Raw genomic sequence first — 27,836 nt, forward strand, 5'->3', positions numbered from 1 at the left:
ACCACTGACCCGTGGACCCTTAGATCGCAGTCATATCGGGGAAAGAGATGACACTACTCAAATGCTGGACCTTCCTGTCCTCCAGCCAGGGCACAAATGGGTCAAGCAGAGGCAGGTGGGGGACGGGGTTTGTGTGCCCCCATGACTCCCTCACGGCTCAGACCTGAAAGAATCTACCAGCAAGGCAGGAGATCTGGGGTTGATCCCTGGATTGGAAACATCTCCTGAAGGAGGGCATGGCAACCCACTCCAGTATTCTTGCCGGGAGAATCCCTATGGACAGAGGAGCCTGGTGGGCTACTGTCCATGGGGTTGCAAAGAGTCACACATGAATAAGTGACTAAGCACATGACTCCCAGAGCTGTGGAGCAGAAGTTTAGTGCAGGGAAGCACAGGTCCTTTCCTGGGAAGTGTCCTGCTCAGCCGAGGAAGTACAGGCCATGGGTCGACACCTGCACAGAAATCAGAGAAGCTTGTGCAGTCTGCCTGCTGCAAATGCCAAGTCCCCTCTCTGGGCCTTGTACGGATACTCTTGGGCCACTCTGGTTCATTTTCCAAGGTCGAGAGGTGATGGTGAGTTAATGAGTCCCGAGGATGTGCAAGCTGGGACACTGCCTCCTGTGGGACAGGGACCTGCTTTCTCCATGAGGCCTGGGGATGGCGGGGTGAGGGCACCCAGGGGCCTAGCCAAGAGGGTGCTGGTTTCAGTAAGGCTTTTGACACTCGGACTTGGTATTCTCTCTCTCTCTCTCTCTCTCTCTCTCTCGGTGAACCCGTTACAGTTCTGCTGCAGTCCCCTGTTTGAGAGAGACAGTCATACCTCCTGAGGAAGATGAAGAGGAGAGGGGGCATTAAGTCTGCATGTCGGCAGGTGGAGGGCAGGCCGGCAGCCCTGGGCGTCCCTCATGTGCCCAGCACTGCGCAGCCACAGGACAGCGTGTCACCCTGCCCTGAGGGTGCCCAGGGGACCGTGAGCCACCTGGAACTCGGCCCCGCCACTGCCCTGGCTGGGACCTACGTTGTCCCTGCTGCTGGTCCAGGGAGGACGGCCCCACCCTCCTTGATGGGTCCTGAGGCCTGGCAGCCCGAGGGCACACAAGTTCCATTTTCTCTAATCCCTGTCCCAACTGAGGTGGCCCTGCCCATCGAGGGCCCGTGGCTCTGCTTCACCTGGCCTCCTGCCCAGATGGTTCCTCCTTTGATGGTGGTTGACCCCACCACTGTGCCCATCCAAATCTTCAGCCTGCCCTCTGGGCAGCTCCCAGTGGCCACGCCGGTGCCTCTGTGCCCCACCTGGATGCCTGTTGTGGCTCAGGCTTGGAACCCCTTCTGCTACTGCTCAGGCAGCACCTCTTTCCCAAAATCTCCATTCTTTCCTGTAATCCCCACCCCCTTCAGTTGTACCCCCAGAGGTCCCCAAATATGCACCCTATTCAGACAGATAGAGGCAGCCCTTTGGTCAGAATACTGCATGCCAATAAAGAACCTGAAAACACGAGGGATTTCCCACCCAGCACACATCTTCAGCCCCTCCATCCTGGGCCTGGCTGAGCATTTGAGTCCCCTCAGGCAGCTGCTTGCTTGCAAAGTCAAGACAGATAGCGACCCACTCCTGGCACAATATGGGCACCTCGTACACACCTGGGGAAGCCCCTCAGATGCTCTGCACCCGCTCGTTGAAAAGACCCATCAAGAGCTTGACAAGAGTCTGGTGGAGTGGCTTCATGGGCAGAGGGACACTGTCCAGCAGGCTCCTCACTTGACAGATGAGTAGAAATTAGGCCTCCCCTTGTTGGGGGCCCCAAAAGAGCCCTTCCTGTCCTGAGATGCACAGGGCTAGAGCTTGTGGTCCCTGCCCAAGGCCTGTGGGTGTTCACTTTGGGGACTCGCTGGTGTCTGGACAGCAGGCCTGAGATTTGGCTTCATTACAGAGCCTGCATCTGGTGACATTTTCTTGTTTCTCTTTTCTTTTCCTTTTTCAGCTGAGCACTCCAAGGGTGTCACACCTCAGCACACTCTGCTTGCTGGGGTGTCCATTTTATAACATGCTTTCTCTTAAAAGACTGTTTGTCCTGAGGAGCATAGCAAATAGTCCTCCAGGGTCGTGCTGCAGAGATAAGGGCTCCAAGGTCAGGAGAGGGGAGAGCGCGCACACCAGTCCACCAGAACCGAAAGGCTGGGTCTCCCTTGTAGGCAGTCTGGTGCAGGCAGAGGAGGCCCCTGAGAAAGGACACGGGGCGGTGCAGGCCAGGCGTCTGGCAGACACAGCACTGAGCTGCTATGACGCCTGATAAGGCTGCTCAATTCCAAGTCAAAACACAGCCCCTTAGAAAGGTCGCTGCCTGGTGAACGCCTTAAATTTCAGAAGGTTTCATTTGGTTTTTTGTCTTGACTTCTGTATGCCTCCTGACCTGAATCACACACAGATGCTGCTATTTATAAAACACATTCCCAGAAACCTCAGCATGTGTGGCACCTGCTTACCTGTAAATCTATAAAGTGGAGATGTGCTGATTGCAATATCAAATCATCTGCTTGTCCCAAAAGGCAACTTTTACTTACAGTCAAGGCTGTCTGACATCAAAAGAGACTCCTGTGGTACTTCACTCCCACCGCTCAGTCCTTGGTAGATTTTGATTGATGTCTGCAGAGTGAAGTGGCTAAGCACGTGTCCTCCTGGGCTGGGCAGAGGTGGCAGCCTAAGGTCACACAGGAGTGTAGGGAGGGAGTATGGACTTGATGGGCTGGCCCTGGACAGTCAAAGTGTCTCAAGCCCCAAGCTCCAGAGGCATGGGTTTACTTCTGTCCCCGGGGTCACACAGGTGACAGTGTCTAGGAGAGTGGAAGTGCAATTCAACCAGACAGGGTGTCTCAGGGCAGGGGCCTGCCTCACAAGTGCTCCAACTAAGTAAGGGTGACCTTGGAGTCCCAACCGGGCAGACCCAGGGGAGCCAGTGATCCATGGCCAACTCACTTCCCACCAGCTCTGCTCGAGCCTTCTTTGGCCCAGTGCTCTTCTTGGGTCCTCAGTGGCTCATTTGCCCCCTGGGCCCCCTTGCTCTGTCCTTTCACAAACGGAGATGCAACGGCCAAACAGGGAGGAGGCTCGAAGAGTCTGATTTCTGGATGATAGAAACAAGACTTAGCCTGTGATGAGCAAACCTGGCAGTGCTCTGGAGTGCCAGCTCTCTGCAGGAGGAACCGCCTGGGACTCTGTGGGAGCTGTTATGAGGAAAGGCCCTGGGATGGATCAAGCTACAAACCAGCAGGGGAGGCTGATGAGACACCACGGCCTGGGACTTTTCTATGCCCAACCCCACAGGTAAGGCCTGTGACCAGGCAGCAAGGTGCTTAGCCATCTGCTGAGCCTCTGGAAAGGGAGGAAAGGTCCCCATCCCTAGGGTCTGAGGCCCCATCCAGGCCCCCCCCTCCCCCTGAGGACCCGTGCAAACCCCACATACGATGGCCTCTGCATGCCCCACCCTCAGCAAACTTGGGGATGCCCAAGCCTCACTCAGGCAGCACCTCTGGCCTCTGAGCAGTGCTCTGGGGGGTTGTTAGTGGGGCTGGGGCAGCCAGGCCATCATGGGGGCTGGGCTGGACTCCAGTGAGGCTGAGTCCTTGGCCCTCAGGGTCCCCAGGGGCAGGGCAGGTCAGCCACCCACCCTCCTCCCAAATGTCTCTCCTTCCTGGGGGAAGAGTCTAAAGTTGCCCGACCGGTGGGGAGTTAGAACCCACGACTCACAAGTTCTTGGCCCCGTAGAGTCCCTCTGGGACACTCTGCATAAGACAGGCCCATGTGGGAGGTGGGGGGGGGGCATCCGTGTAGACCAGTGGAAGAGAGCCACCAGGAGATGACCCTGGGGATACCCCAGAGAGGAGGAGTGGGAAGTCACTATGAGTAACCAAGGCCATCTACAGGCTGCTGAGTTCTTGCTAATTCACCTGCCACTGCTCACCCTCTTCAGCTAAAACAATATCATTCATACAAAAATTTCCAAAGTGTGGTGACACTGAGCAACCCCCATGGGAAGGGACCTGTGCTCCCACAAGGTCATGGGCACAGCAGCCCCCTCATCCATCATCTGTGCTTGGACTGCAGCCTTCTCTCGAAGGTTAACGAGGCCCCCTCCTGAGAGAGGATGAGAGGGTCCAGTTGTCCCGGAACAGAGGGTCCTATAGAATACAACCCCAGCCCGACTGGGACTCCTGGGGGCCCTGGTCCGGGCTGTCAGGCTGAGACCCCACACTCCCCCTCACTTTGTCAGTGAACTTGCGGAGTCAGAGGCTTGGTCTTTGGGGCCCAATCTCAGGTAGGCAGAGGGAGGGGCCCACGTCCTCTGGAGACTTGAGGTGAGGACCAGAGGAGGCTGAGGGTCCCCAGGGCATGCGTGTGTGGCTCTCCTGACAGCCCTGGGGGACCATGGGGCGTAGCATCCAGATGTAATGTCACTGATCCCAATGGGAGTGAAGTGAGAGCCTGGGTCAGGTGCCCAGGTTCAGGTCAGCACAGTGAAAGAACCCAGCTGTTCTAGGAGTCAAGGTAGAACCCTGAGGGGGGCTCTGGGGCCCCAAGACATCCAGGTCATCACTGCTCTCAGCCCTGGGAGACCCTGGCAGGGTTGTAGGAATGAGCCCCCTACTCCTGCTTGCCTCTCAGGGGTCCTGGCTGGGGATAGCCTGGTTCTAAGGGGAGCAAGGTCAGGACTCTCAGACCTGCTGAGAGTCAAAGTGAAGAGCAGAGTGAGGGTTGAGGAATGCCCAGGGCATCATCTCAGCTCTGGGAAGCTCTGGGCTTGGAGCCTAGTGTTATGTCCACAGACTTCCCTTTGGGGTCTCAGTGAAGTGATGGCCTTGGTGTGAGGGCCCTGCTTCCGGTCAACACAAGGGGCATCCCCAGACCTGCCAGGGCTCAAGATGAGAACCTTGAGGGAGGAAACAGGGAATCCCACCGGTCTTGGCATCTGTTGTCACAGGGGAGACACTCATGGGGACATGAGCATCGGGTCTCAGAGACATTGGAGACTTGATATAAGGGACAGGGCCTCAAAGATTGGAGGGGAGATTCCTAGATTTTGAAGGAGTTTAGGTGAGGGCCCTGAGGGAGGACTGAGAGGACCCTGGATGCCAAACAGAGGAGACTTAAGAGAAGTCGGTCCCTGCTGTTGGTCCCTGGCACCCCTGGTGTAGGATGAGTGCAGCAGACATGGTCAGACTTCCTGAAATACGGGTCTCAGACTAGCGATCCAGTATGGGGGAAGAGTTCCTGATATCTGGGTTTCAGATTGAGACCTCATCAATGGAGTGGGAACTCAGGGGGGCAACTTCCCAGGTCCTGCGGGGAGTCAAGTTGAGGACCCTGAGGAGGGACTAGGGGACCGTGGACCCCAATCAGAGCAGATCTCAGAGGACCCCGTCTCTGTTGTCAGTCCAGGGCGACAGTGCAGTAGAATGAATGAAACAGGCATGGTCTGACTTCCTGACATCCGCGTCTTTGAGAGATTGGGGCACTGGTATAAGGGGTGGGGCTTCATTTGGGGAGAGGCGAGAATCCAGGTCCTGCCCGGGGGCAAGGTGAGGTACCTAAGGAGAAGTGAGCTAACCCCGAAGGAGGATTGACAGAACCCTACAGATCCCTGCCCCTGAAGTTGGCCGTGGGAACCCTTGGGGTGAGAAGACCACACTAGGCCTGTGTGCCTTCCTCACGTGTGGGTCTCAGAGAGACTGGGGGCCTCATGAGAGCGGCAGGGCCACAAAAGGGAGGACAGGATAATCCTGGGTCCTGCCTGGAGTCCAGGTTCCATGAGAGGAAGGAATGAGGCGGTTAGACCCGGACATGGGGAGGGATCCTTCCCTTTGATGGGGGTCTTGGAGTCCACAGAGTGGGGTGAACAGGGTGAACAGGATGAACAGTTTCTTGACCTCTGGCTTAGGGGCCTTGAGACCTGGGGTGATCAGGCGGTGGGGTGGGGGGGAGGGTAATGAGACTTCAGGTCCACAGAGGGTGGACTTCCCGGACCCCAAGGGAGGACTGAGCAGACCCCTGCCCCTGTGGTCAGTGCTGGGAGGCCAGGCAGGATGTGAGGAGGAGCTGAGGACCCTCAGGAGGCCCTGGGCAGGTGTGGCCACATGTGGGGCCCCTTAGCACTTTCTGTTCAGGCTCGCATCTTTTTCTGAGTTTCCATGCAGGCCCCCAGAGGGGAGGGGCCAGGTTGTGCCAGGAGAAAGGTGAACACTACAAGGGAACCCTGAGGGGACCTCCCACCACACAACTGGGGTGACCTCACAGGGTCCACCCCTCGTACCATTCCAGAAGGCTCAGGGCTGTGCCACAGGTTAACCCCGAGGTGCTCCCTCCATTTCTCTCACAGGAACTCCAGGAACCAGGAGGTGAAGGCAGAAGTCTGAGGACCATGTCCTGAAGTCAGAGAGCAGGGGAGGTCCAGGCAGTGCTAGGAGTCAAGGTGAGGAGGATGGCCTGAGTGTGCACCAGGGGCTCCCCACCCCAGAACAGAGGGGACCCCACAAGGGCCTAATTCCCACACCTTGTCAGCCCTGGAAATCTCAGACTGTGCTGACTGCACCCTGGGGAGCCACCCTACTTCCTCCTTCAGGTAGCCAGGGGACTGCCCGCCCCAGAGGCACGCCCCTGTGAGGTCTGAGAGCACACCTCAAGGGGAGACCTGTAAGTGGCCTGTGTCAGAAATCCCAGGGTGTGTTGCTCAGCGGAGGCCGCTGACACCCCCTTTCTCCCCCAGATTCATGGTCCCCATCTGTTCCCCTGCCTCACTCCTGGCTGTGGTTTGATCCCAGGCATTGCACTCATGGTCTGGATGACTGAGCTGAGCAAGCCCGAGGAAGACCTTCAGGACCCAGGGCCTGGAGGAGGCACAGCTCTTGGGGGCTGAGGCAGGGGAGGCTGCATCCGTCTCGGCCTCCTCCCCCCAAGTCTCCTGCTCTACCCTTGCAGAGGCCTTGCCCCAGGAAGCTTTGAATGAGATGGTGGCTAACCTGATGAAGTTCCTGCTCTTCAAGTATCGGGCCAAGGAGATGGCCTCGGAGGTGGAAATGCTGAAGAAGGTCCTCAGGGATAACAAGGAGCACTTTTCAGTGGTCTTCAGCCAAGCCTCAGAGTGCCTGCAGCTGGTCTGTGGTGTGGAGGTGAAGGAGGTAGACCCGAGGGAGCACATTTACATCATGGTCCCCACCCTGGGCCTCACCTGCGATGCGATGCTGAGCAGTGGGAAGAGCATGCCTAAGGCCGGCCTCCTGGTGCTGGTCCTCAGCCTGATCGTGCAGAATGGAGACTGCACCCCTAAGGAGGAGGTCTGGGGAGCACTCAGCAAGTGGGGATGTTTGTCAGGAGGGAGCACTGTGTCTTAGGGGAGCCCAGGGAGCTGCTGACCCAAGTGTGAGTGCAGGAGGGGTACCTGGAGTACCGGCAGGTGTCTGACAATGACCCTGCTCGCTTCGAGTTCCTGTGGGGTCCCCAGGCCTGTACGGAGACCAGCGAGTCAGAAGTCATGGAGGACCTGCTGAGAGTCAACCAGTGGTTTTCCAGGGCCTTCCCACCCCCATCTGCAGAGGCTGTGAAGGAGGAGGAAAGGAGCCCTGACCCAGACAAGCAGCCAAGCTGATCCTTCCCTCTGTGATTGAAGAGGGAGCAGTCAGCCTTCTCAGTAGTGATGGCCTGGGACACTTGGGGGAACCCGGGGTGTAGCATCTTTGTGTTCCTTTTCTCTGTGATGACATGGAAATTCATCTCTGTTTTTTTTTTGTTGTTTTTTTTTAGGAATTTCTCAAATGTGTTTTTTCAGCTTAAGCCTTAATAAACTTCAGTATCTAACTTTGTGAATGACATTGATCACACATGTATTTGTACTTAACCAGTTTAAGGACCAGACTTCTGCTGTTTTGTAAAAGAGATTGGGAACTCTCGCATTTTATTTTGTGACCCTGAGCAAGATCACATGGAATTGGAATTACAAGTATTTTGGATATGTGAACTTACTTAGCAGTATATAGTTGGTGGAAGAATTGGAAAATAAAAAACGATTGTAGTGAATTCTCGCTTCTTATAGGTTCTGACTGTCCTTTTCTACAGCTAATCCACCAATCTGTTTAATTGGATTTGGCCAGGTTATTACTTAAGAAACTAGGATAAAATTTATGAGATTAATAAGCCCCCTTCTCACTGGTTCATTTTTTCCACAGAACTTCACGGATCCTCTGCTCTGTGGAAGGCACTGTGTTAGCAGTGGGGACACTAGGAGAAGCAGGACACCCCCACACCTAGAGCTGTCATCTAGGAGCCACAGTCACAGGAGGAAGGTGGAGAGACATACCATAGTCCCACAGAGCAGACAATATGGGGCACAGCGGTGGGGATCCAGGAGGAGCAATCGAGTGTTGGTGCATGAGCCAAGGCAGTTTGAGGCTTTGGGAAGCTGGGTTCCTTCTGTGGGAGATGATGGTAATGAACCTGAGTGGTGTCAACAGCCAGACTGTAGACGGTGTCTTATGAGTGAGAGGAAAGTCTGGAATCAGGCATGCATTTTAGAAGTTCATCTTCTCTCCAGTAAATCCTCTGGGTCTCAAAAACAAAGTGCACTTTGGTCAGAACAGGTAGACACCTGGGTTTTCTGCCTGAGTCTAAATACACTTGAAAGTTTCCAGATGGGAAATGAGTGAATTTGGTTTGGCACACAGTCTACTCAGTCTCAGGGAATACAGTTGAAGACATTTCAATTACCACCCTCCGTCTTCTGGTAAGATTTTAATGGGGTTCTTCTTTGAAACTGGCAATTGGACACTTCAACTGATGGGTCAGCTTTCCTAGGTGGTCAGACCCCAAAGCCATAGTGAAGGAGGAAACAGAACAGGCTCTGTCTTGAAACTAGGACTCCATCTTGGGCGGGACTATGGACTTTGAGCTATAGACCCAGTATCTAAGGAGACGACATAACAACTGGAAAAGCAAGACCCCGGAAGGAAGAGCCCCAGGGCTCTCCATCCCCTAAAAGAATACCTTAATTATCTGTGTAACTGAATAGAATCATACATTCTATTATGCTTACTGGGGTATGACCACAGGCTTATTGATAATTGTCCACTGTTAACTACCTGGGCTTAAGGCATATGATCACGGGTTAACTTTGTTTGGATCTTTCTTTTTCCTTTGTTCAGACTAGTTTCAGGGAACCTTATACACTTAGGGTATATAAGGTTTTCACAAAAACTGGTCGGGGTCCTTGGCTAAGAGGAGACTCTGTCTTGGGCCCACCAGTGTAATAAGCTGCACTTCACTATCTGCATTGTCCTACTGAGGGAGCTTGTTTCCCGGAACTCGTGGCTACAACAATAAAAACTGCACTGAACTTGAATTCACACACCTCAGAATCCTCCCGGAGAAGGCAATGGCATCCCACTTCAGTACTCTTGCCTGGAAAATCCCATGGATGGAGGAGCCTGGTTGGCTGCAGTCCATGGGGTCTCGGAGAGTCAGATAGGACTGAGCGGCTTCACTTTCACTTTTCATTTTCACTTCCATGCATTGGAGAAGGAAATGGCAACTTACTCCAGTGTTCTTGCCTGGAAAATCCCAGGGATGAGGGAGCCTGGTGGGCTGCTGTCTATGGGATCGCACAAAGTTGGACACAACTGAAGTGACGTAGCAGCAGCAGCAGCAGCAGCAGCAGAATCCTTCTTGCAGTTGAAGAGTGGGGCATTGTGCCTATCCTTGCTGGATTTTGTAAAGAAAACTCACTGCCCTTTGTCCCCCACTGTCACTTGTCTGATACCTGCCTCTCATGAAGGTCATGGCTGTTGGGGAGCCTACGGGCACCTGTGCTCAGACATGTTCTATCCTGTGGAGGCAGCCGAGTCTCCCAGGCTACACTCCCTGGCATTAGGAGGTAGGGCCACATATTCACTCTGCTGAGACTGTGGCCGGGCATCGCTGCAGAAAGAGAACTGGAGGGAGTGGGGGGAGGGGGGCCCCCTCCCTGACATTCCCAAGAGCCTTGGAAACTAAATCAGATCTTGCATTGGAAAGTGCCAGTAGAAAAAAGAAAGAAAGAAAAAAAGAAAATGCCAGTAGAGAGTAGTGACTAGAAACAGTTGAAGATTCAGGGCATCTTTGGCTTCCTCAGAAACTCCTCAACACATGAAGGGAATTGTCTTCATCACAAGCTATACCTACCGGCTGCTGTCTGTTGAGCACCAGCACCGAGTACACTCCAGGTCAGGGGAGAGGCTCCAGGTCCTTGTTCACATCTCTTCTCCATGTGCTTTCTGGAAGCTGCCTGCAGGGAACAGGGGATCCTTATGTAAACCTACAACAAGTTGGAAATAAATACAAGATTAATTCACTGATTTTAATACAAACAAAAAAACGGTTCATCTAAATAACAATAGCATGCCCTTTAGGGAAAAAGCATCCCTTGTGTCTTGATGCCTGGGGTGGGATGGAAAGGTATTTTGGATGCAGGTGGTGCCACATCCATGGGCCTGAGATCCCAAGAAGCAGGAAACACTCCTGCCTGACTGACTGATTGAAGATCTGTCCAGGTGCTGTCCATTCAGGGCCAAGGGTGAGGACCTGGGCTCTTCCCAGTGGCACAGTCAGAAGGTAGGTGTTTTTAGGAGAACTACTCTCTTCCTAGAGCCCTCCAGGACAGTTGTGATGTAGACAGGGTGGAAAAGGAAGGAGCATTTTGGATTCTGGTCACTGCAGATGGTATCTTGGGGGTGGTATAGCCAGAGGGACTGAGGAGGGTGGAGAGCCCTGGGAGCAAGGGGCAGGGATGCAGCCTAGGAGTCTGGAGCTGAGCTTCAAGCCAGAATCACATGAGGACCACACAGTCCTCTCCCTCTGCCCTCCTTCTGGGGTCCATCCTTCTCTCCCTTTCCCTTCATCACACGGCAGGGCTGGGTCAGGAGTAGAGGAGACACATGGATGGGAAACTGGTGCCTGAACCTCTGCAGAGAGGAGCGCAAAGAACCAGGTGGGAACCATGGCTCATAGGTCAGTAGGACTGTTATGATATCTCCTGGGGGAACCATCTTCCTCTGGGAGGAGCACGTCCTGTCACCACCATTAATAGAGTGACCAGTAACCACATGAGGCTGGGCAGTGTGACTCCAATGTACTTAGTGTGTTCCAGGGCCTGGCCTTCTGCCTTAACATAATGTGAAGTCAAATGTAAATAGCTAGAAGTGGCTAACGGCTAGATAGCCCCGCTGAGGAACTGCAGAACCTACACGGGGTCCCAGAAGCACAGCTTCCCCTGTGGGCCACTGGGAGTGGTGGTAGGTGGGGTCACTGTTCCCTCTGGTTCCAGGGCCATGTATTTTACTTAGTGAGGGAACTAATGATGACAGATGTGGAGTTTGCCCAGTCCCTGGAGGGTGAAACCCCAGCACCATGGGCTCTCATATCCCAGTGTGCACCTCACATGTGCTTCGTACAATCCATTCTGCTGCTCCAGGAGACCAGCAGCTCTGGAAGCTGTGGTCTCAGGGCAATGAGGGCTTTGGTGTGAGGGTCCACCCTTGGGTCAATTCAGGGACATCCTGTACCTTGCAGAGCTCAAGATGAGGACCCTGAGGAGGACACAAGGACCCTGAGGAGGACACGAGGACCCCATGGATCCCACTCCTAATGTCATCCCTAGGCATCCCTGGTGACGGCATGAGCACTTGGTAGCGTGTCCCTAACTTTGGCATCCCTGTCTCTGACAGGTTGGGGACCTGATATAAGGGGCGGGCCTTAGAAGGAGAAAGGGAGTATCTTAGGTTCTGAAGAAGTCTGGGTGAGGACCCTGAGGAAGGACTGAGGGGAACCTGGACCGCATGACAGAATGGGATCAGGGAGCACATAGGGTGGAATGAGCACATGTCGCATTTCCTGACATCCGGGTCTCAGAGAGACTGGGGATCCGCTATAGGTGGCGGGGCCTCAGGTGGGCAGAGAGGGGAATTCCAGGTCTTGTGGGGTAAGAAGTTGAGGTCCCTGAGGGAGGACTAAGTGACCCTTGACCTCATAGAAAGCTGTCTCTATTGTCGGTCCTTCGCGACCATGAGGTAGGATGAGAATCCCAGGCAGTTCATGACATCCGGGTCTCAGAGAGACTGGGAACCTCGTATAAGGGGCGGGGCCTCAGGTGGGGAGAGGAGAGACTCTGAAGCTTTACTCGGACACAAGGTAAGGTCCTGAGGGAGGATTGAGGGGACCCCCAGGGATGGCTGATGGAACCCCACAGATCCCCGCCCCTGTCATCAGCCCTGGGAGACCCTGGGGTGAGAAGAGCACACTACACCTGTCCTGACTTTCTGACATCCGGGTCTCAAGAGAGACTGGGGACCTGTTGTGAGGAGCCGGGCTTCAACCTCGGGGAGGACGGAGCCCCGGTCCTACCGGGAGTCAAGTTGAGGACCCTGATGGAGGAGTAAGGGGAGCCTGGTATTCCCCAGGCAGGATGACCTCGTGCTGCATTTCCTGACATCGGGTCTCAGAGAGACTCGGGACTGGGTGAGAGCGGCGGGGCCTCAAAATGGAGGACAGGCCAATTCCAGGTCCTGCCTGGAATCTAGGCTCCAGGCGGGGAAGGACTGAGGCAGTTAGACCCCAACACAGAGAGGGATCCTTGTCTTTGATGGGGTCTTAAAGGTCCCAGAGTGGGTTAAACAGGATGAGCAGTTTGTCAACCTCTGGCTTAGGGGTCTCAGGAGAGGAGGTGTTCAGGCGGAGGGTGGAGGGATCAGATCCATAGAGGGTGGACTCCATGGACAGGGCCGAACCCACTCTTGTGGTCAGTGCTGGGAGTCTAGGCTGGACATGAGGTGAGAACCGAGCATCTCCCCAGCCTATTTAGGACCTGCGGGAGGCCCTGGGCAGGTGCGACCACATGTGGGGCCCTTAGAACTTTCTCTTCAGACTCGGGTCTTGTTCTGAGTTACTCTGCAGGCCCCCAAAGGGCAGGGTCCAGGCCGTGGCAGGGGAAAGGTGGGCACTACAAGGGAGTGACAAAGGGACCACTCCCCCACAGCTGGGGGGGGGGGTGGGAAACCTGAGTCCAGGTCTGTGCAGAATCTATCCAGGAGGGGCCCCCTCTATTTTTCTCACAGGGACTCCAGGAACCAGGAGGCGAGGTCAGAGGTCTGAGGCCTGTGTCCAGAGGTCAGAGAACAGAGGAGGTCCAGGCAGTACCAGGAGTCAAGGTGAGGAGGGTACCCTGAATGAGCACCAGGGCTTCTCCATCCCAAAACAGAGGGAACCCCACAAAGCCCTAATCCCCCCACTGTGTCAGCCACAGAACCTTTGGTTGTGCTGGCTACACGCAGGGGAGCCACTGCCCTCCTCCTTAGCATAGCCAAGGGTCAGACCGCCTAGGAGGAGGGCTCCTGAAAGGACGAGAGCACCTCTCAAGAGGAGACCTGTTAGTGGCCTGTGTCGACCACCCAGGATGTATTTCTTAGCTGAGTCCCATGGTCCACAATGTCCCCTGCCTCACTCCTGTCTGTGGTTTGATCCCAGGCATCGTGCTCGTGGTCGAGATGAGTGACTTGGGCGAGGCCCAGGGCCCAGAGGAGGCACAGGTCTTGGGGGCTGAGGGGGGAGAGGCTGCACCCCCCTCGGCCTTCTCCCCGCCAGTCTCCTCGTCTGCCGCGGAGGCCTTGCCCCAGGAAGCTGTAAATAAAATGGTGGCTAACATGGTGAAGTTCCTGCTCCGCAAGTATCGAGCCAAGGAGCCAACCTCCGATGCAGAATTGCTCAATATGGTCCTCAGGGATAACCAGCAGCACTACCCAGTGGTCTTCCGCCAAGCAGTTGAGTGCCTTCTGCTGGTCTTTGGCGTGGGTTTGAGGCAGGTAGACCCCAGGAAGCACGTCTACATCATGGTTCCCTGCCTGGGCCTCACCTGTGATGCAATGGAGAGAGGTGGGCAGGGCCTGCCCAAGGCTGGCCTCCTGGTGGTGGTCCTCAGCCTGATCCTCCAGAATAGGGATCCTGGCCCTGAGGAGGAGATCTGGGGAGCACTCACCAAGATGGGGGTGTATGTTGGGAGGGAGCACTCCATCTTTGGGGAGCCCAGGGAGCTGCTGACCCAAGTGTGGGTGCGGGAGGGGTACCTGGAGTACCGGCAGGTGCCTGACAGCGCTCCTGCTCGATACGAGTTCCTGTGGGGTCCCCGGGCCTTTGCAGAGACCAGCAAGGAGAAATTCACGGAGTATCTGCTCAGGGTCAACCAAAGGGCTTTTAGGTCCTTCCCATTGCCTTCTGCAGAGGATGTGAGGGAGGAGGTAGGGCGACCCTGAGCCAGAGCAGCAGCCAGGCTGATCTGTCCCTCTGTGATTGAAGACAGAGTAGTCAGCCTTCTCAGGAGTGATGGCCTAGGCCACTTGGGGAACCTGGTGTGTAGCATTTTTAGGTTCCTGCTCTCTGCGATGACATGCAGATTGATCTCTGTTTTCTTTAGGAATTTTTCAAATGTGTATTTCAGCTAAAGGCTTAATAAACTTCAGTATCTAACTTTGTGAATGACATTGATCACACGTGTATTTGTGCTTACCCAGTTTAAGGAATAGAGTCTTGCTGGTTTTTAAAAGAGTCTGGGAACTCTCCCATTTATTTTGTGACCCTGAACATGGTAACATGAGAATGGAATTATAACTATTTTGGAAATGTGAACTTACTTAGCAGTAATGTACTTGGTGAAAGAAATAGAAAATAAAATGTGATTATAGCGAAGTCTTGCTTCTTATATTTTGTCTGTCATTTTATACTGTTAAGCTATCCCACTTTTTTTTGATTTTCCCAGGTTATTATTTAAGAAGGTAGGGGAAAAAAAAAAGAAAGTAGGAGAAAACTAATCTGACTAAATAAGGCCCTGCTCCCTGGCTCATTTATTCCACAGAACTTCACAGGCCCTGATTTCTGTGACAGGCCATGTTAGCAGTGGGAAAAGCAGGGCACCCCCACACCTGGAGTGATGAGCTGCAGTCACATGAGGAAGGTGGAGAGACGTCCCCTGGTCCCACAGAACAAGGCAACACGTGGCGGGACGGTGGGGTTCCAGGAGGAGCCCTCATGTGTCGGTTCCTGAGTCAGGGCGGTTTGGGGCTTTGGAAAGCTGGGTTCCTTCTGTGGCAGGTGATCGTGATGAGGCTGGGTGGTGGCAGCAACCAGATCGCTCAACAATGTCTTACGGGTGAGAAGAAAATTTGAAATAGCACATATACATTAGAAGTTCCTCTTCATTTAGAGATGAATCTCCTGGGTCCAAAAGACAAAGTGCACTTTGATCAGGATCAAGTAGACACATGGTTTTTCTGCCTGAGTGTAAATACACTGGAAAGGTTCCAAATGAGACATGAGTGAATTCGGGTTGGCACACAGTCTTCTCAGTCTAAGGTTTAAAGCTGAAGACATTTAGTTACAATGTTGCAGAAACCAGTACTCGGGAAACCAAGCATGACACTTGGAGAGTTGGAGAAGACAGGTTTATTACACCAGTGGACCCAGAGGTGTTAACACTCTAAGCTCTGAGCCTCGAACAAAGGGATTGCAGTTTTTATAGATAGACTGTAGTGGGCAACACTACCTGTTAACAGGCTTGTTTAAACTAAGGGTTTTCTCACGTGTGGGAACAGTGGTCAAGATGGGGAGGGGGATTCCTGACCTGGACAGGTATGATAAAGCAGGTTTGCAGGGGCTGGGTGATTGCAAAGAGCAGGACAAGGGTGAGTGAGATAAACTCCAGTTCCTAGCATTGCAAGTCTTCACTTTCTGACGCTATGCGACCTATGTGATCTAGACTTTGCAAGGGGCAAGCTGAGTTACAGAGGCAGAAGGAGAAGGAGAAGGAGGTGCTGTAAAAATTTAACTTTTCCTCTTCATTCCCCCCTTTTGATGCTTCTATCCCTCATTGTAGAAAGCATCATCCCATGTTTTTGGTAGGACATTCAGAGTTCCCCATCTTTTATGGGGTTGTATTGAACCATTACCATTTGTAACTTTGTGGATTCAATCCGAGAGGTTATGAACTGGGTAACAGCATTGAGAATACAAGGGCCAAACAAGAGCACTGCAAAGAGCATGAAGTGAGGACCTGTTAAAGGGAGAAGCCATGATGGTCAACTCCAGATATTGCTTCAATTACCCCAGGAATTAGCTAGTTTTTCTCTCCTTTTATGATTTGTTCCCTTAGTTGTTGGGCCATGTTCCTGACTATTTCTGACTGGTTTATATAAAAGTAGCATTCTTCATTCAAGAAGAGGCAGAGTCCTACCTTTTCAGCTGTCAGTAGGTCTAGACCTCTCCTATTTTGCAAAACCACCCCAGCAAGGGAGTCTAGTCGGTCAGGTAAAGCCACTAAAGATTTGGCCACTCTCTCAATGTCATCTGTGAAGTCTTTGGATAGTGTATGGTAAAAGGTGGTTGATGAAGCAATTCCTCCTATCCCCAGCCATGATTCCCAGACCAGCTAGTGGAGGTATAAACTGGATGGCTCTTTTTGACCTTGTATGTGCTGCCAGACATATGGTGAGAGTCTGGTTGTTAGGGACAATGTTCATCTGGGTAGTGAGGAAAGCTAAGGTGCAGATACCCATCTAATTGACAGGTAGACATAAGTAAGCATCTGTCTCACAAACAAAGAAAAGGCCTTGATGGGGGCATTACCATCTGTTAAAGCAAGAGACACCAAAAGGCTGCAAAGCAGCCTGCACATAACAGGTAACTGAAGACTAGCAAAAGGGTTTCTCCCCATCTTTGGGTTGTCACGGCTCTAGCAACTGAGCCTATCGTGAAGGGGGGGTCAGTTATACTGTGTAGCAGTTTAGTTAGTAGGGATAATCGATCGTAAGAGACTTCTAATAAGAATGAGGCTTCCCCATTACAGTGAAATAACAGACAGTTAACTGCAGCTTCAGACCCAAGCACCAGTCCTGGGGTGTGACTGAAACTAGTCCTGTTGTGAAGAGCACAGAAATAATAGCAATCAGGGATAGAGTTCAGGCTTGACAATGAAAATCCATTGTTATTTTGATAGCCGGATCCTCAAGCTTCTGTTGTGTGTTGACCAGCCAGCTGCCGGAGTGTGGCTGGAGCAAGGCTGAAGAATCCTCAAGCTTCTGCCGTGCATGGACTAGTCAACTTCCGGAGTGACTAGAACAGGGCTCACGATCCTTCGTGGGTGAGGGTACTTGTTTTTGGAAACAGACATTGAGGATGTTTTTGGGGTCCTGAACTGCTTTCCAGGTGTCCTCATTATAGGAAGCCACTGACTTCTTGACTCTGGTGTGGTGGATCCAAGGGATGATACCTATAACCTTAACAGTAGTAGGGGTTGCCAGGATGACCGTGTGAGGGCCTGTCCAAACTGGCTAAATTGGTTCCTTTTTCCAATCTTTAACCCATACCTCATCTCCTGGCTAATAGGGATGAACCCAATTGCCCAGTGGCATGGGTGTCCTTTCTTAGGTTTCTTGGGCGATATGGTGGAAGAATTTCCCAGGGCCTACAGCTCCAGGTCAGTTAGCTGGTGGTCTCCCTTGAGCTTTTTTTTTTTTTTTTATCACTGGGGGTGATCTCCCATATAAGATCTCAAAGGGAGAATAGCCTGGGTCCTCGGGGTGCATTTACAGAGGGTGATGTGAGTCCAGACTAAGGCAGCTTGTTCTAGCTTTGTCTGGGCGTTGGCTGGGGGATATTCTTGTCGTACTTCTATTTGGAGAAGCAAACTTAACAAGAAAGTTAAGGATATGTGGCCCAAAGATTAATAGAAGTAGAAAAGCTGCCGATGCACAACTAGGAGAACCAGGTCCAGACATTGGTTCGTGACATTAGTGTTTCTCTAGGTGTGAGAAGATGCAAGAATTTGGATTTTTAAAAATCTTTACGTGAAAACATCTGACTACCTGAAGGCCTGTTTCTCTGGGTTTTTCCCAGAGCTCAGAGTGCCTTATTTTTTGTCTCCACCCTTAATTCTTTTCAAGGGGGTGTTGAAGTTCAGCATCTTATAGTGGTCATGATTTAATCTTTGTAGAAGCAGCTGGCAAAGGCCAAACTCCAGTTGATAGTCATTTGTATTTGATGGGTTAAAGCCTTACCTAGGTACAGTGTTAATGCCTTCACAATGACCTCTCCAAAAAAAGAAAAAAGAAAAGAACAAAATCATGTTTCATTAAATATTAAGTTCTAGTTTTGTTAATTAAGGTCTGTGCTACTAAGACTCACTTCTGAGATTGTTCCTTCTTATGTTATATTGATAAAATATTTAATTAAATTATTAAAAAAAGACACTCTTAAGATTGTGATAGTCATATTTGACTTCATAGTCATAGGTGACCATGTTTGGGGGGCATTTCATGGTCATTGTGTCCCGCGGTGCTGGGAAGGCTCATTCCCAGGTCTAACAAAGATTCCATTGACAGGCCACTCAATGTGTTGTCCCTAGATCAGGACTTGTAAGTAGCAAAAGTCTCTGGACCATACCTGTCTTACTAGCCTGCTGCTACAGGAAAATGTTCCCTCTTGTTGTTTCTTCCCATAATTAAATTTACATTATTACAATTATTGATCTCATATGGAACTGCATATCAGCATTTTATCACAGGCTCTGTGACACATTTGGTAACATAAGAAATAATCTTCTGAAACAAGCTACATAGAAAATAATATAGCTAGCAATTATTAGTAAGGTCACAAGCAAGAATTTAAGTCAAGAACTTTCATTGGGTATAGCCCGGTATACCCCATGACACCTGTCTCAGTTAAATGATTATAGTCAAGTGTTAATATCCTGGTTGTACATCATAGAGCATCTGACCTTTATCCAAAGACTGGTTGCTGAGGTAAGATTTAGAAACAATCTTAAGAGTGCCTTTTTTAATAATTTAATTAAAACTTTAAGCAATATAACATAACAAGGAACTCTCAGAAGTGTGTCTTAATAGCACAGACCTTAATTAACAAAACTAGAACTTAATATTTAATGAAACATGATTTGTTTCTTTTCTTTCTTCTTTTTTTTTTTGGAGAAATCATTGTGAGGGCATTAACACTGTATGCAGGTAAGGCTTTAACCCATCAAATAAAAATGAGGTCTATCAGGGAGCTGGGAAAAGCTAAGGGGCCATCTTGGATTTCCCATAGCCCTGGATCTTTGATGTTTAGCTGTTGTTTATTTATTTTTAATTTCCTGATGTAAGAGCAGACTGTCACCATGTTTTAAGGATATCAAGATAGTAAAAGTCTAACCTTGAAGGGTTATTTTTGTTGAAGCAGAATGAGCTTTTTCTACATGTACCATAATCTTAAATAATGTTTATTTATGTTACCAAAGTAACAAAAACATTTTAAAAACCAATGAAAATCACTTAAAGGCAAAGAAATTTATAGTCTGTTATTGAGAGCTGCATTTTAAGAAAACCTTGTTCTCTAAACAGAGAGACCAAATTCGTCTGGTACCACCTTCCTGTTAATAACAAAATGTGTTTATCTGTTTAATCTTATAAAGTCTTCTCCATAAATCTTGAGGAACTAGCTGTATTCTTCTAAAGGCATGAGAGTAAAATCATAGAAGCCATGTTTAAAATCTGATTCTATTGCAATTGACAAAGAAACCTGGTCATAACACTTTAATATGAGAACTAGAATTATAATTGACCATATTTTATCAGGGCATATCAGATCTATATGAATTTCACACAATTTTAGGATATCTATATTAGTAATATCAGCCATACAGTATAACCTGTAAAGAATTTTTCACCCCTTTAACAGCACTTCCCATGTAATTTAACATGTCCAGGGAACCCAGGTAGCTTAATAACTCTTTGGGGTGTCTCAGGGGCCCTCTGAAGCATCCCAAAGTTAGCTAGAAGTCAAGTTATTTAGGAAGTTTTGCCGATAAATATCAAAAGGTTTATCATAGTCAGGCAGGACCATGTAAGTTACTGTGAAATAATAATTATTTACTTAGCCAAATTTAACAAAAGATTTCAAAGGTTAATATAGAAGAGATCAATTAAGAGGTAAAGGAACTTAAATCTATTATTAAAAGCAGTTCAACATCTGAAGAAAGTATGTCTTCTTAACAGAGAGAAAGGCCAAATTTAAGTCTTTGCACCAGCTTAATTTAAACTCATTTAGGTAAACCTTAATTATATTTATTTTAAACTTAGTCCCAACCATGCACAAAACATTTTTACAGGGTCCACCTTCCACAAACCTTTTAATCACTTTCTGTAATAGCCACCTGCAAGTCAGACCTACTTTCTTTTCCCTTTATAAAAGGTAATTTTATTTTTTATATCTTCTTTATTTAAAACACACATCCTACTTTCTTATTAGATTCGCAAACAAACATTGATACTAGATATTTAATATTGAATATTTCCCAGTTCACATGAATCTCAAATTTTTTTTTAGTTTTTTTTTTTTTTTTTTTGTATTTAGAATTCTTTGGTTTTTAAACACTTATTTTTCTTTAGGGCAATTAAATTAGAACTACAATTTCAACAATACTATCAGAAAAAAGACATACACTGAGACATACATAAATCCAGACAGACAGACTGAGAGAGATCTTATAGTTTTCTATTTGAGATTTAAAGTATCTCTTTGACACCCCCCCTTTTTCCCTTCCATTTGAAGTTCTAATTTGCCCAAGGCTGAGGTCTCAGGCAAAGCTGACTGTATATTTCAAGGACATGGAAAGGGTTAACTTCAAGCTTTTCCCTGGGCAGGTCTTTTAACAAGCTAGTTGTTCTTAATTGCACATGCAAAAAGAATTGGTTTTGTAGTTTCCAAAAGTTTCTTTCAAGTTTCTTTTCAATCAGCAATCACACACTCACAATCATTCAGAGGCTAATACAATGCCTCCCTTCTTCCCAAGTCCCCAGGTCTCCCTATCTGATGCTTCCTTTCTGGGAGCCCAAGGAGGTGATCAGTCTCCTCTTCTAGCCATTGGGATAGGTTCGTGCTTGGGGACCGGCCCCAGGGCCTTATCTTATCCTGTGATCATTCCTGGTGAGTTGGTCTGTCCCTCCAATGAGTTCAGTTGGGGTTCGGCCGTCCGAAGAGTCGGAACACCTTTCCAAAGGAGAACCTAGAATACCGTCAGGTGGCGTGCCTCCTCTATCATCTTGGGGTTCCTTTGCTCCAGCACAGCCGAGCCAACCGTCTGGTGTCTGAAGTGGCCAGCGTAGTTGGAATCTCACTGGAGCCTCCAGACATGTTACAGAAACCAGTACTCGAGAAACCAAGCACCATGTTCAGAGAGTTGGAGAACTCAGGTTTATTATGCCAGCGGGCGCAGAGGATTTAACACTCCAAGCTCTGAGCCCCAAACAAAGGGATTACAGAGTTTTTATAGACAGACTGTAGTGGGCAACACTAGCTGTTAATAGGCTGGTTTAAACCAATGGGTTTTGCGTGCCTGGGAACAGTGATGGGGATGCCTGACCTGGACAGGAATGATTAAGCAGGTTTGCAGGGACTGGGCGATCGCAAACAGCAGGACAATGGTGAGTGAAATAAACTCCACTTCCTAGTGTTGCATGTCCCCACTTTCTGAGGCTATGTGACCTATGTGATCGAGACTTTGCAAGGGCCAAGCTGAGTTACAGAGGCAGAAGGAGAAGGAGGTCATGTAAAATTTTAACTTTTCCTCTTCAACCACTCTTAGCCTTCCTGTAGGATTTTAATGGGGAACTTTTTTGAAACTGGCAGATGGACTCTTAAACTGATGGAGTGGCTCTCCTAGGTGGTGAGACCCCAAGGCCATAAAAATTGCTCTGAAGCTGAATTCACACAGCTCAGAATCCGCCTTGAAGGTGAACGGTGGTGCATTGTGCATATCTTAGCCAGATTTTGTGAAGAAGTCTCCCACTGTCCTTGTCCTCCCACTGTCTCGTGTCTGATACTTGATCCTCACGAAGGTCACGGCCATCACGGAGCCCAAGGTTACATGTGTAGGTGTTCAGGCAAGTTCCATCAGGTTGCTGGTCAAAATCTTGGCCTTCTCTGCCCACCGTAGTTAAACAAAAAACACAAAGATAGAGTGGGCAGGCAGTAGAAAGGTGGCTTTAATTCTCAGCCAGCAGAGAGGAGAACAAAGTAGGCTCATGCCTCAAAAAGAGCCCCCTGTCTATGAGGAATCTAGGGGCTTATATAATCTAAGGGCTCCAAGTCAGGAGTCACTGATGAGGAACAAAGGTGTTAGGATCTTGATTCCTTTCTCTTGCATCGCTTCAAAGTCAGTCATAGACTGGCTCAGTAACACATCCATTGAGCCTGGCAGTTCAGTGACTCAGTGGCCTACTATCTGATATGTAACTACAAGGGGAAGGGTGTTACAAGGGTAATAACCAGATATAGGATATATTTAGCATAGAATCGAAGAAAAATAGGTGTGAAGTGTAGCTCCTGTAGAGTTAGGGGGCAGAAAACAGTTACAGACATGCAGAGATCAGAACAGTTAAAGTAAAAAGAAACTAGGAATGTTCAGGCCTGCTCACTGTTCTCTTTATCTTCTTTGTTCTCAGGAAAGGGATAGAGAAAAACTCATTTTTTTTTCCCAACATATGGTCCAGAGAAATTTCTTTGTCTAAACATATAACATTTACAACAAAAGACCTTTAAAAATGTGATTGCTGCTAGATGGCTGATGGCATTTTGAGTCTGGCACAGCTCAGAAAACTCACGTTCTTAACAATACAAGGACTTGTCTGAAATCACACCATAGCATCACCTAGGTACTTCCATAGCTGCTTTATTTTGTTTGTGCCAGAAGTCCTCTTGGAGGAGGTCGCCATTAACCCCGCTATAGGGCTGCCAGGCGGGCGATCCACAAACTGGAGAGCAATTACACCGAAGAAGTTCTGGCACTCCTGAGAAAGCTCTAAGCCCCACAATAGACTTCCCAACTTGGGAATCTGACAAAAGGGATTGAGAATCTTCAGGGAAACTGACTTTGAACATCGGTGAGATGTCATTACAGAACTTCCACAGAACTGGGAAAACAGAGACTCTCAGAGGGCAGAAACAAAACCTTTGTGCACCAGGACCCAGGAGAAAGGAGCAGTGGTCCCACAAGAGACTGAGCCAGACTTGCCTGTGAGTGTTCGGGAGTATCCAGTGGAAGCCTGGGTCAACAACGACATGCTGTGGGGTTAGGGCCACTTACAGCAGCAGTCCTGGGAAGCATAGCATGCTGGCACAAATCCTCTTGAAGGAGGTTGCCATTATCCCAATCATAGTTTGGTCCCAGGTCAAAATACAGGGTAGGAACACAGCCCCACTCATCAGCAGAAAATTGGATTAAAGATTTACTGAGCATGTCCTTGCCCACCAGAGCAAGACCCAGTTTTCCCCATGGACAGGCCCATCCACCAGGAAGTTTGCACATGCCTCTTATCCTCAGTCATCAGAGGGCAGAGAGAATGAAAACCACAATCGCGCAAAACTAAGCTAATTGATCACATGGATCACAGTTTTGTGTGACTTAATGAAACTATGAGCCATGCCATGTAGTGTCACCCAAGATGAATGAGTCATGGTGGAGAGTTCTGATAAATGTGGTCTACTGGATAAGGGCATGGAAAATCACTTCAGCATTCATGCCCTGAGAACACCATGAACAGTATGAAAAGGTAAAAAGGTATGACACTAAAAGACGAACTCCCCAGGTTGGTAGGTGCCCAATATGCTTCTGGAAAAGAGTGGAGAAATAGCTCCATAAAGAATGAAGAGGCTGAGCCAAAGCAGAAACACCAGGCAGTGTGGCTGTGTCTGGTAGTGAAAGTAAAGTTTGATGCTGTAATATCATTGTATAGGAATACTATTGTATAGGAACCTGGAATGTTAGGTCCATGAATCAAGGTAAATTGGAAGTGGTCAAACAGGAGATGTCTAAAGTGAACATCAACATTTTATGTATCAGTGAATTAAAGTGGATGGCAATGGGCGAACTTAGTTCAGATGACCATGATATCTATTAAAGTGGGCAAGTATCTCTTAGAAGAAGTGGAGTAGCCTTTATAGGTGCCATTAGAGTCTGAAATGCAGTACTTGGGTGCAATCTCAAAAGTGACTTAATGATCTTGGTTCATTTCCAAGGCAAACCATTTGCTATCACAGTAATCCAAGTCTGTGCCCCAGCCACTGATGCCAAAGAAGCCAAAGCTGAACAGTTCTATGGAGACCTCGAAGACCTTCTAGAAAAATTAAAAGTGAAAGTGAAGTCGCTCAGTCTTGTCTGACTCTTTGCGACCCCATGGACTGTAGCCTACCAGGCTCTTCCATCCATGGGATTTTCCAGGCAAGAAAACTGCAGTGGGTTGCCATTTCCTTCTCCAGGAGATCTTTCCAACCAAGGGATTGAACCCGGGTCTCCTGCACTGTAGGCAGACGCTTTACCCTCTGAGTCAACAGGGAAGCCTAGAACTAACACACAAAAAAAGATGTCCTTTCCATCATAGGGAATTGAAATGCAAATGTAGGAAGCCAAGTGATACATGGAGTAACAAGCAAGTTTGGCCTTGGAGTCTAAAAGGAAGCAAGGCAAACTTTAACTGAGTTTTGCCAGAATGCATGGGTCATAGCAAACACCCTCTTCCAACAACACAAGACATGACTCTGCACATGGACATCACCAGATGGTCAATACCAAAAAAAGATTGATTATATTCTTTCCAGCTGAAGATGGAGAAACGCTATATAGTCAGCAAAAACAAGACCAGGAGCTGACTGTGGCTGAGATCATGAACTTCTTATTGCAAAATTCAGACTTGAGTTGAAGAAAGTAGGGAAAACCACTAGACCATTCAAGTGTGACCCAAATCAAATCCCTAATGATTATACAGTGCAAGTGAGAAATAGACTCAAGGGATTAGATCTGATAGGCAGATTGCCTGAAGAACTACCATCACAGATTTGTAACCCTGTACAGAAGACAGTGACCAAAACCATCCCCAAGAGAATTAAATGCAAGAAGGCAAACAGGTGTCTGAGGAGTCCTCACAAATAGCTGAGCAAAGAAGAGAAGAGAAGGGCAAAGGAGAAAAGGAAAGATATACCCATCTGAATGCAGAATTCCAAAGAAGAGCAAGGAGAAATAAGAAGACTTTCTTAAGGGAACAGTGCAAAGAAATAGAGGAAAACAACAGAATGGGAAAGACTAGAGATCTCTTCAAGAAAATTAGAGATACCAAGGGAACAATTCATGCAAAGATGGGCACAATAAAGAACAGAAAAGGTATGGACCTAACAGAAGCAGAAGAGATTAAAAGAGGTGGCAAGAATACACAAAAGAACTGTACAAAAAAGGTCTTTATACACCAGATAACCACGATGGTGTGCTCACTCACCTAGAGTCAGACATTCTGGGGTGTGAGGTTAAGTGGGCCTTAGGAAGCTTTACTATGAACAAAGCTAGTGGAGGTGATGGAATTCCAGCAGAACTATTTCAAATCCTAAAAGATGGTGCCGTGAAAGTGTTGCACTCAATATGCCAGCAAATTGGGAAAACTCAGCAGTGGCCACCAGACTGGAAAAGGTCAGTTTTCATTCCACTCCCATAGAAGGGCAATGCTAAAGAATATTCAAACTGCCCACACAATTGCACTCATTTCATATGGTAGCAAGATCGTGCCCAAAATTCTCCAACCTCAGCTTCAACAGTATGTGAACTGAGAACTTCCCCATGTACAAGCTGGATTTAGAAAAGGCAGAGGAACCAGAGATCAAATTGCCTACCTCCGTTGGGGCCTAGAAAAAGCAAGAGAGTTCCCAAAAAACATCTACTTCTGTTTCATTGACTACACTAAAGCCTTTGACTGTTTGGATCACAAAGAACTGTGGAAAATTCTGAAAGAGATGAGAATACCAGACCACCAAACTTGCCTCTTGAGAAACCTTTATGCAGATCAAAAAGCAACACTTAAAACCAGACATGGAACAAGGAACTGGTTCCAAATTGGGAAAGGGGTACATCAAGGCTGTATATTGTCACCCTGCTTGTTTAACATATGCAGAGTACATCACACAAAGTGCTGGACTGGATGAAACTCACGCTGGAATCAAGAGTGCTGGGAGAAATATCAATAACCTCAGATATGCAAATGACAGGCTTCCATGGTGGCTCGGACTGTAAAGATTCCGCCTGCAATGAGGCAGACATGGGCTCGATTCCTGGGTTGGGAAGTTCCCCTGGAGGAGGGCATGGAGACCCACTCTGGTATTCTTGCCCGGAGAATCCCCAAGGCCAGAGGAGCCTGGCAGGCTGCAGTCCATAGGGTCGCAAAGAGTCAGAGATGACTGAGTGACTAAGCACAGCACAGCATGGAAATGACACCACTCCATGGGCAGAAAGCCAGGAGAAAGTAAAGAGCCACTTGATGAAGGTGCAAGAGGAGAGTGAACAAGCTGACCTAAAACTCAGCATTCAAAATACTAAGATCATGGCATCCAGTCCCATCACTTCATGGCAAATAGATGGGCAAACAACATAAACAGTGACAGACTTTGTTTTCTTGGACTCCAAAATCACTGTGGACTGTGACTGCAGCCATGAAATTAAAAGACGCTTGCTCCTTGAAAGAAAGCTGTGACAAATCTAGACAGCATAGTAAAAAGAAGAGATATCAGTTTACTGACAGAGGTCCTTCTAGTCAAAGCTATGGTTTTCCCAGTCATCATGTACAGCTGCGAGAAGTGAAGTGAAGTGAAGTTGCTCAGTCGTGTTCGACTCTTTCCTCCCCATGGAATGTAGCAGGTCAGGATCCTCTGTCCATGGAATTCTCCAGGCAACAATACTTGAGTGGGTTGCCATTTCCTCCTCCAGGAGATCTTCCCAGCCCAGGGATCGAACCTACATCTCCTACATTGCCAGGTAGATTCTTTAACACTGAGCCACTGGGGAAGCCTGACTTCATGTAATACGTTGCACAGATCAGACAATCAATATGTATTTGTTAAATGAGTTACATGCACATTACTTCATAAAAGTTACCTCAGCCATGCCTGACAGAGATAACGGAGTTTAGTCTAAAAAGGCAAATATAAGTGAGAAAATGCATTCATGTATATTCTCTTTTATATACAAACATACAGATCCTTTAAGAAATTAGATATTTTATTCTAAAATCTCTATATATTTGGTTATAATGAGTTCTATTTTAATAAATAAAAGTCTTAATTTTGAAACAAATGTTTTATTTTAAACACTTACCTTTTAGATCTTATATCTGATGAATCAAACTGGATATTCATAGGTCCAGGATTTATTTCATGATCTCCCTCAGGGATGAGAAGATGCCTAGGATCACTATCCATATTTGCCATTTTTCTCAGACTCTAAGCACTAAAGAAATCAGTCCTGTAATAAATCAGAAAAGAGAAATAATATAAAGTTTAATATAAGAATTATTTTACTACTGATAGGTAATACATTTGCATGTACAAGAAATAAAAAACACAGGAATTTGCTGAAGATATCTTAATGAGATATATGTCTAAAATACTTATATCATCAGAAATTTGCTAAGTTGAAAAGAAGTTACTACTTATTTTCCAGCTTAATAAAAAAAGAAGCAAGGCAATCCATTTCCAGTAATAAAACAGATTAGGCTATTTGGGCTCATTTTCCTGACGAAAACAACTGAAAATACTGGGGAAAATATAAAAAAAAATTTTTTTAAATAGTAAGGAAAAGCAGACCATTTGTAAGTGAATTTAAGGAACCTAGAAAGTAAGTAGCTCGAACAAGTTGGTTCCGTTCTGAAGGTATTTGCTGTGCCAGGAGAAACTGTGCTGGGGTTTTCAACAT

The 27,836-nt window shown here is 48.5% G+C and overlaps 1 protein-coding gene, 1 long non-coding RNA gene and 1 pseudogene across 4 annotated transcripts in view; 2 read left to right on the forward strand and 1 right to left on the reverse strand.

Annotated features, from left to right (window-relative positions):
- LOC136154641 (interleukin-31 receptor subunit alpha-like) overlaps positions 1–27,836 on the forward strand; it is a 337,454-nt pseudogene that overhangs the window by 190,746 nt on the left and 118,872 nt on the right.
- The window catches only part of LOC136154149 (uncharacterized), a 32,800-nt gene continuing 13,230 nt past the window's right edge, over positions 8,267–27,836 (reverse strand). Inside the window, exons 2-4 of one of the 3 annotated variants that reach the window (XR_010660483.1) lie at positions 27,240–27,386; positions 10,202–10,334; positions 8,267–8,587 (exon numbers count right to left, since the gene is read on the reverse strand). This is a non-coding gene — a long non-coding RNA (uncharacterized lncRNA). Of the gene's footprint in view, positions 8,588–10,201; positions 10,335–14,895; positions 15,278–26,703; positions 26,889–27,239; positions 27,387–27,836 lie in introns of those variants that run through there. The other 2 variants (XR_010660485.1, XR_010660484.1) reach the window with 2 other exon arrangements.
- Positions 13,489–14,319, forward strand: LOC136153832 (melanoma-associated antigen 8-like). Its single transcript, XM_065915935.1, has one exon. The coding sequence runs from the start codon at positions 13,489–13,491 to the stop codon at positions 14,317–14,319; it is 831 nt and encodes a 276-aa protein (XP_065772007.1).

The sequence above is a fragment of the Muntiacus reevesi genome, chromosome X (genome assembly GCF_963930625.1).
Source record: "Muntiacus reevesi chromosome X, mMunRee1.1, whole genome shotgun sequence".
NCBI classification, from domain to species: Eukaryota; Metazoa; Chordata; class Mammalia; order Artiodactyla; family Cervidae; genus Muntiacus; species Muntiacus reevesi.

Coding starts and splice junctions, on each gene's coding strand:
- LOC136153832 (XM_065915935.1), top strand. CDS start 13,489: ATGGTCCACAATGTCCCCTGCCTCACTCCTGTCTGTGGTTTGATCCCA.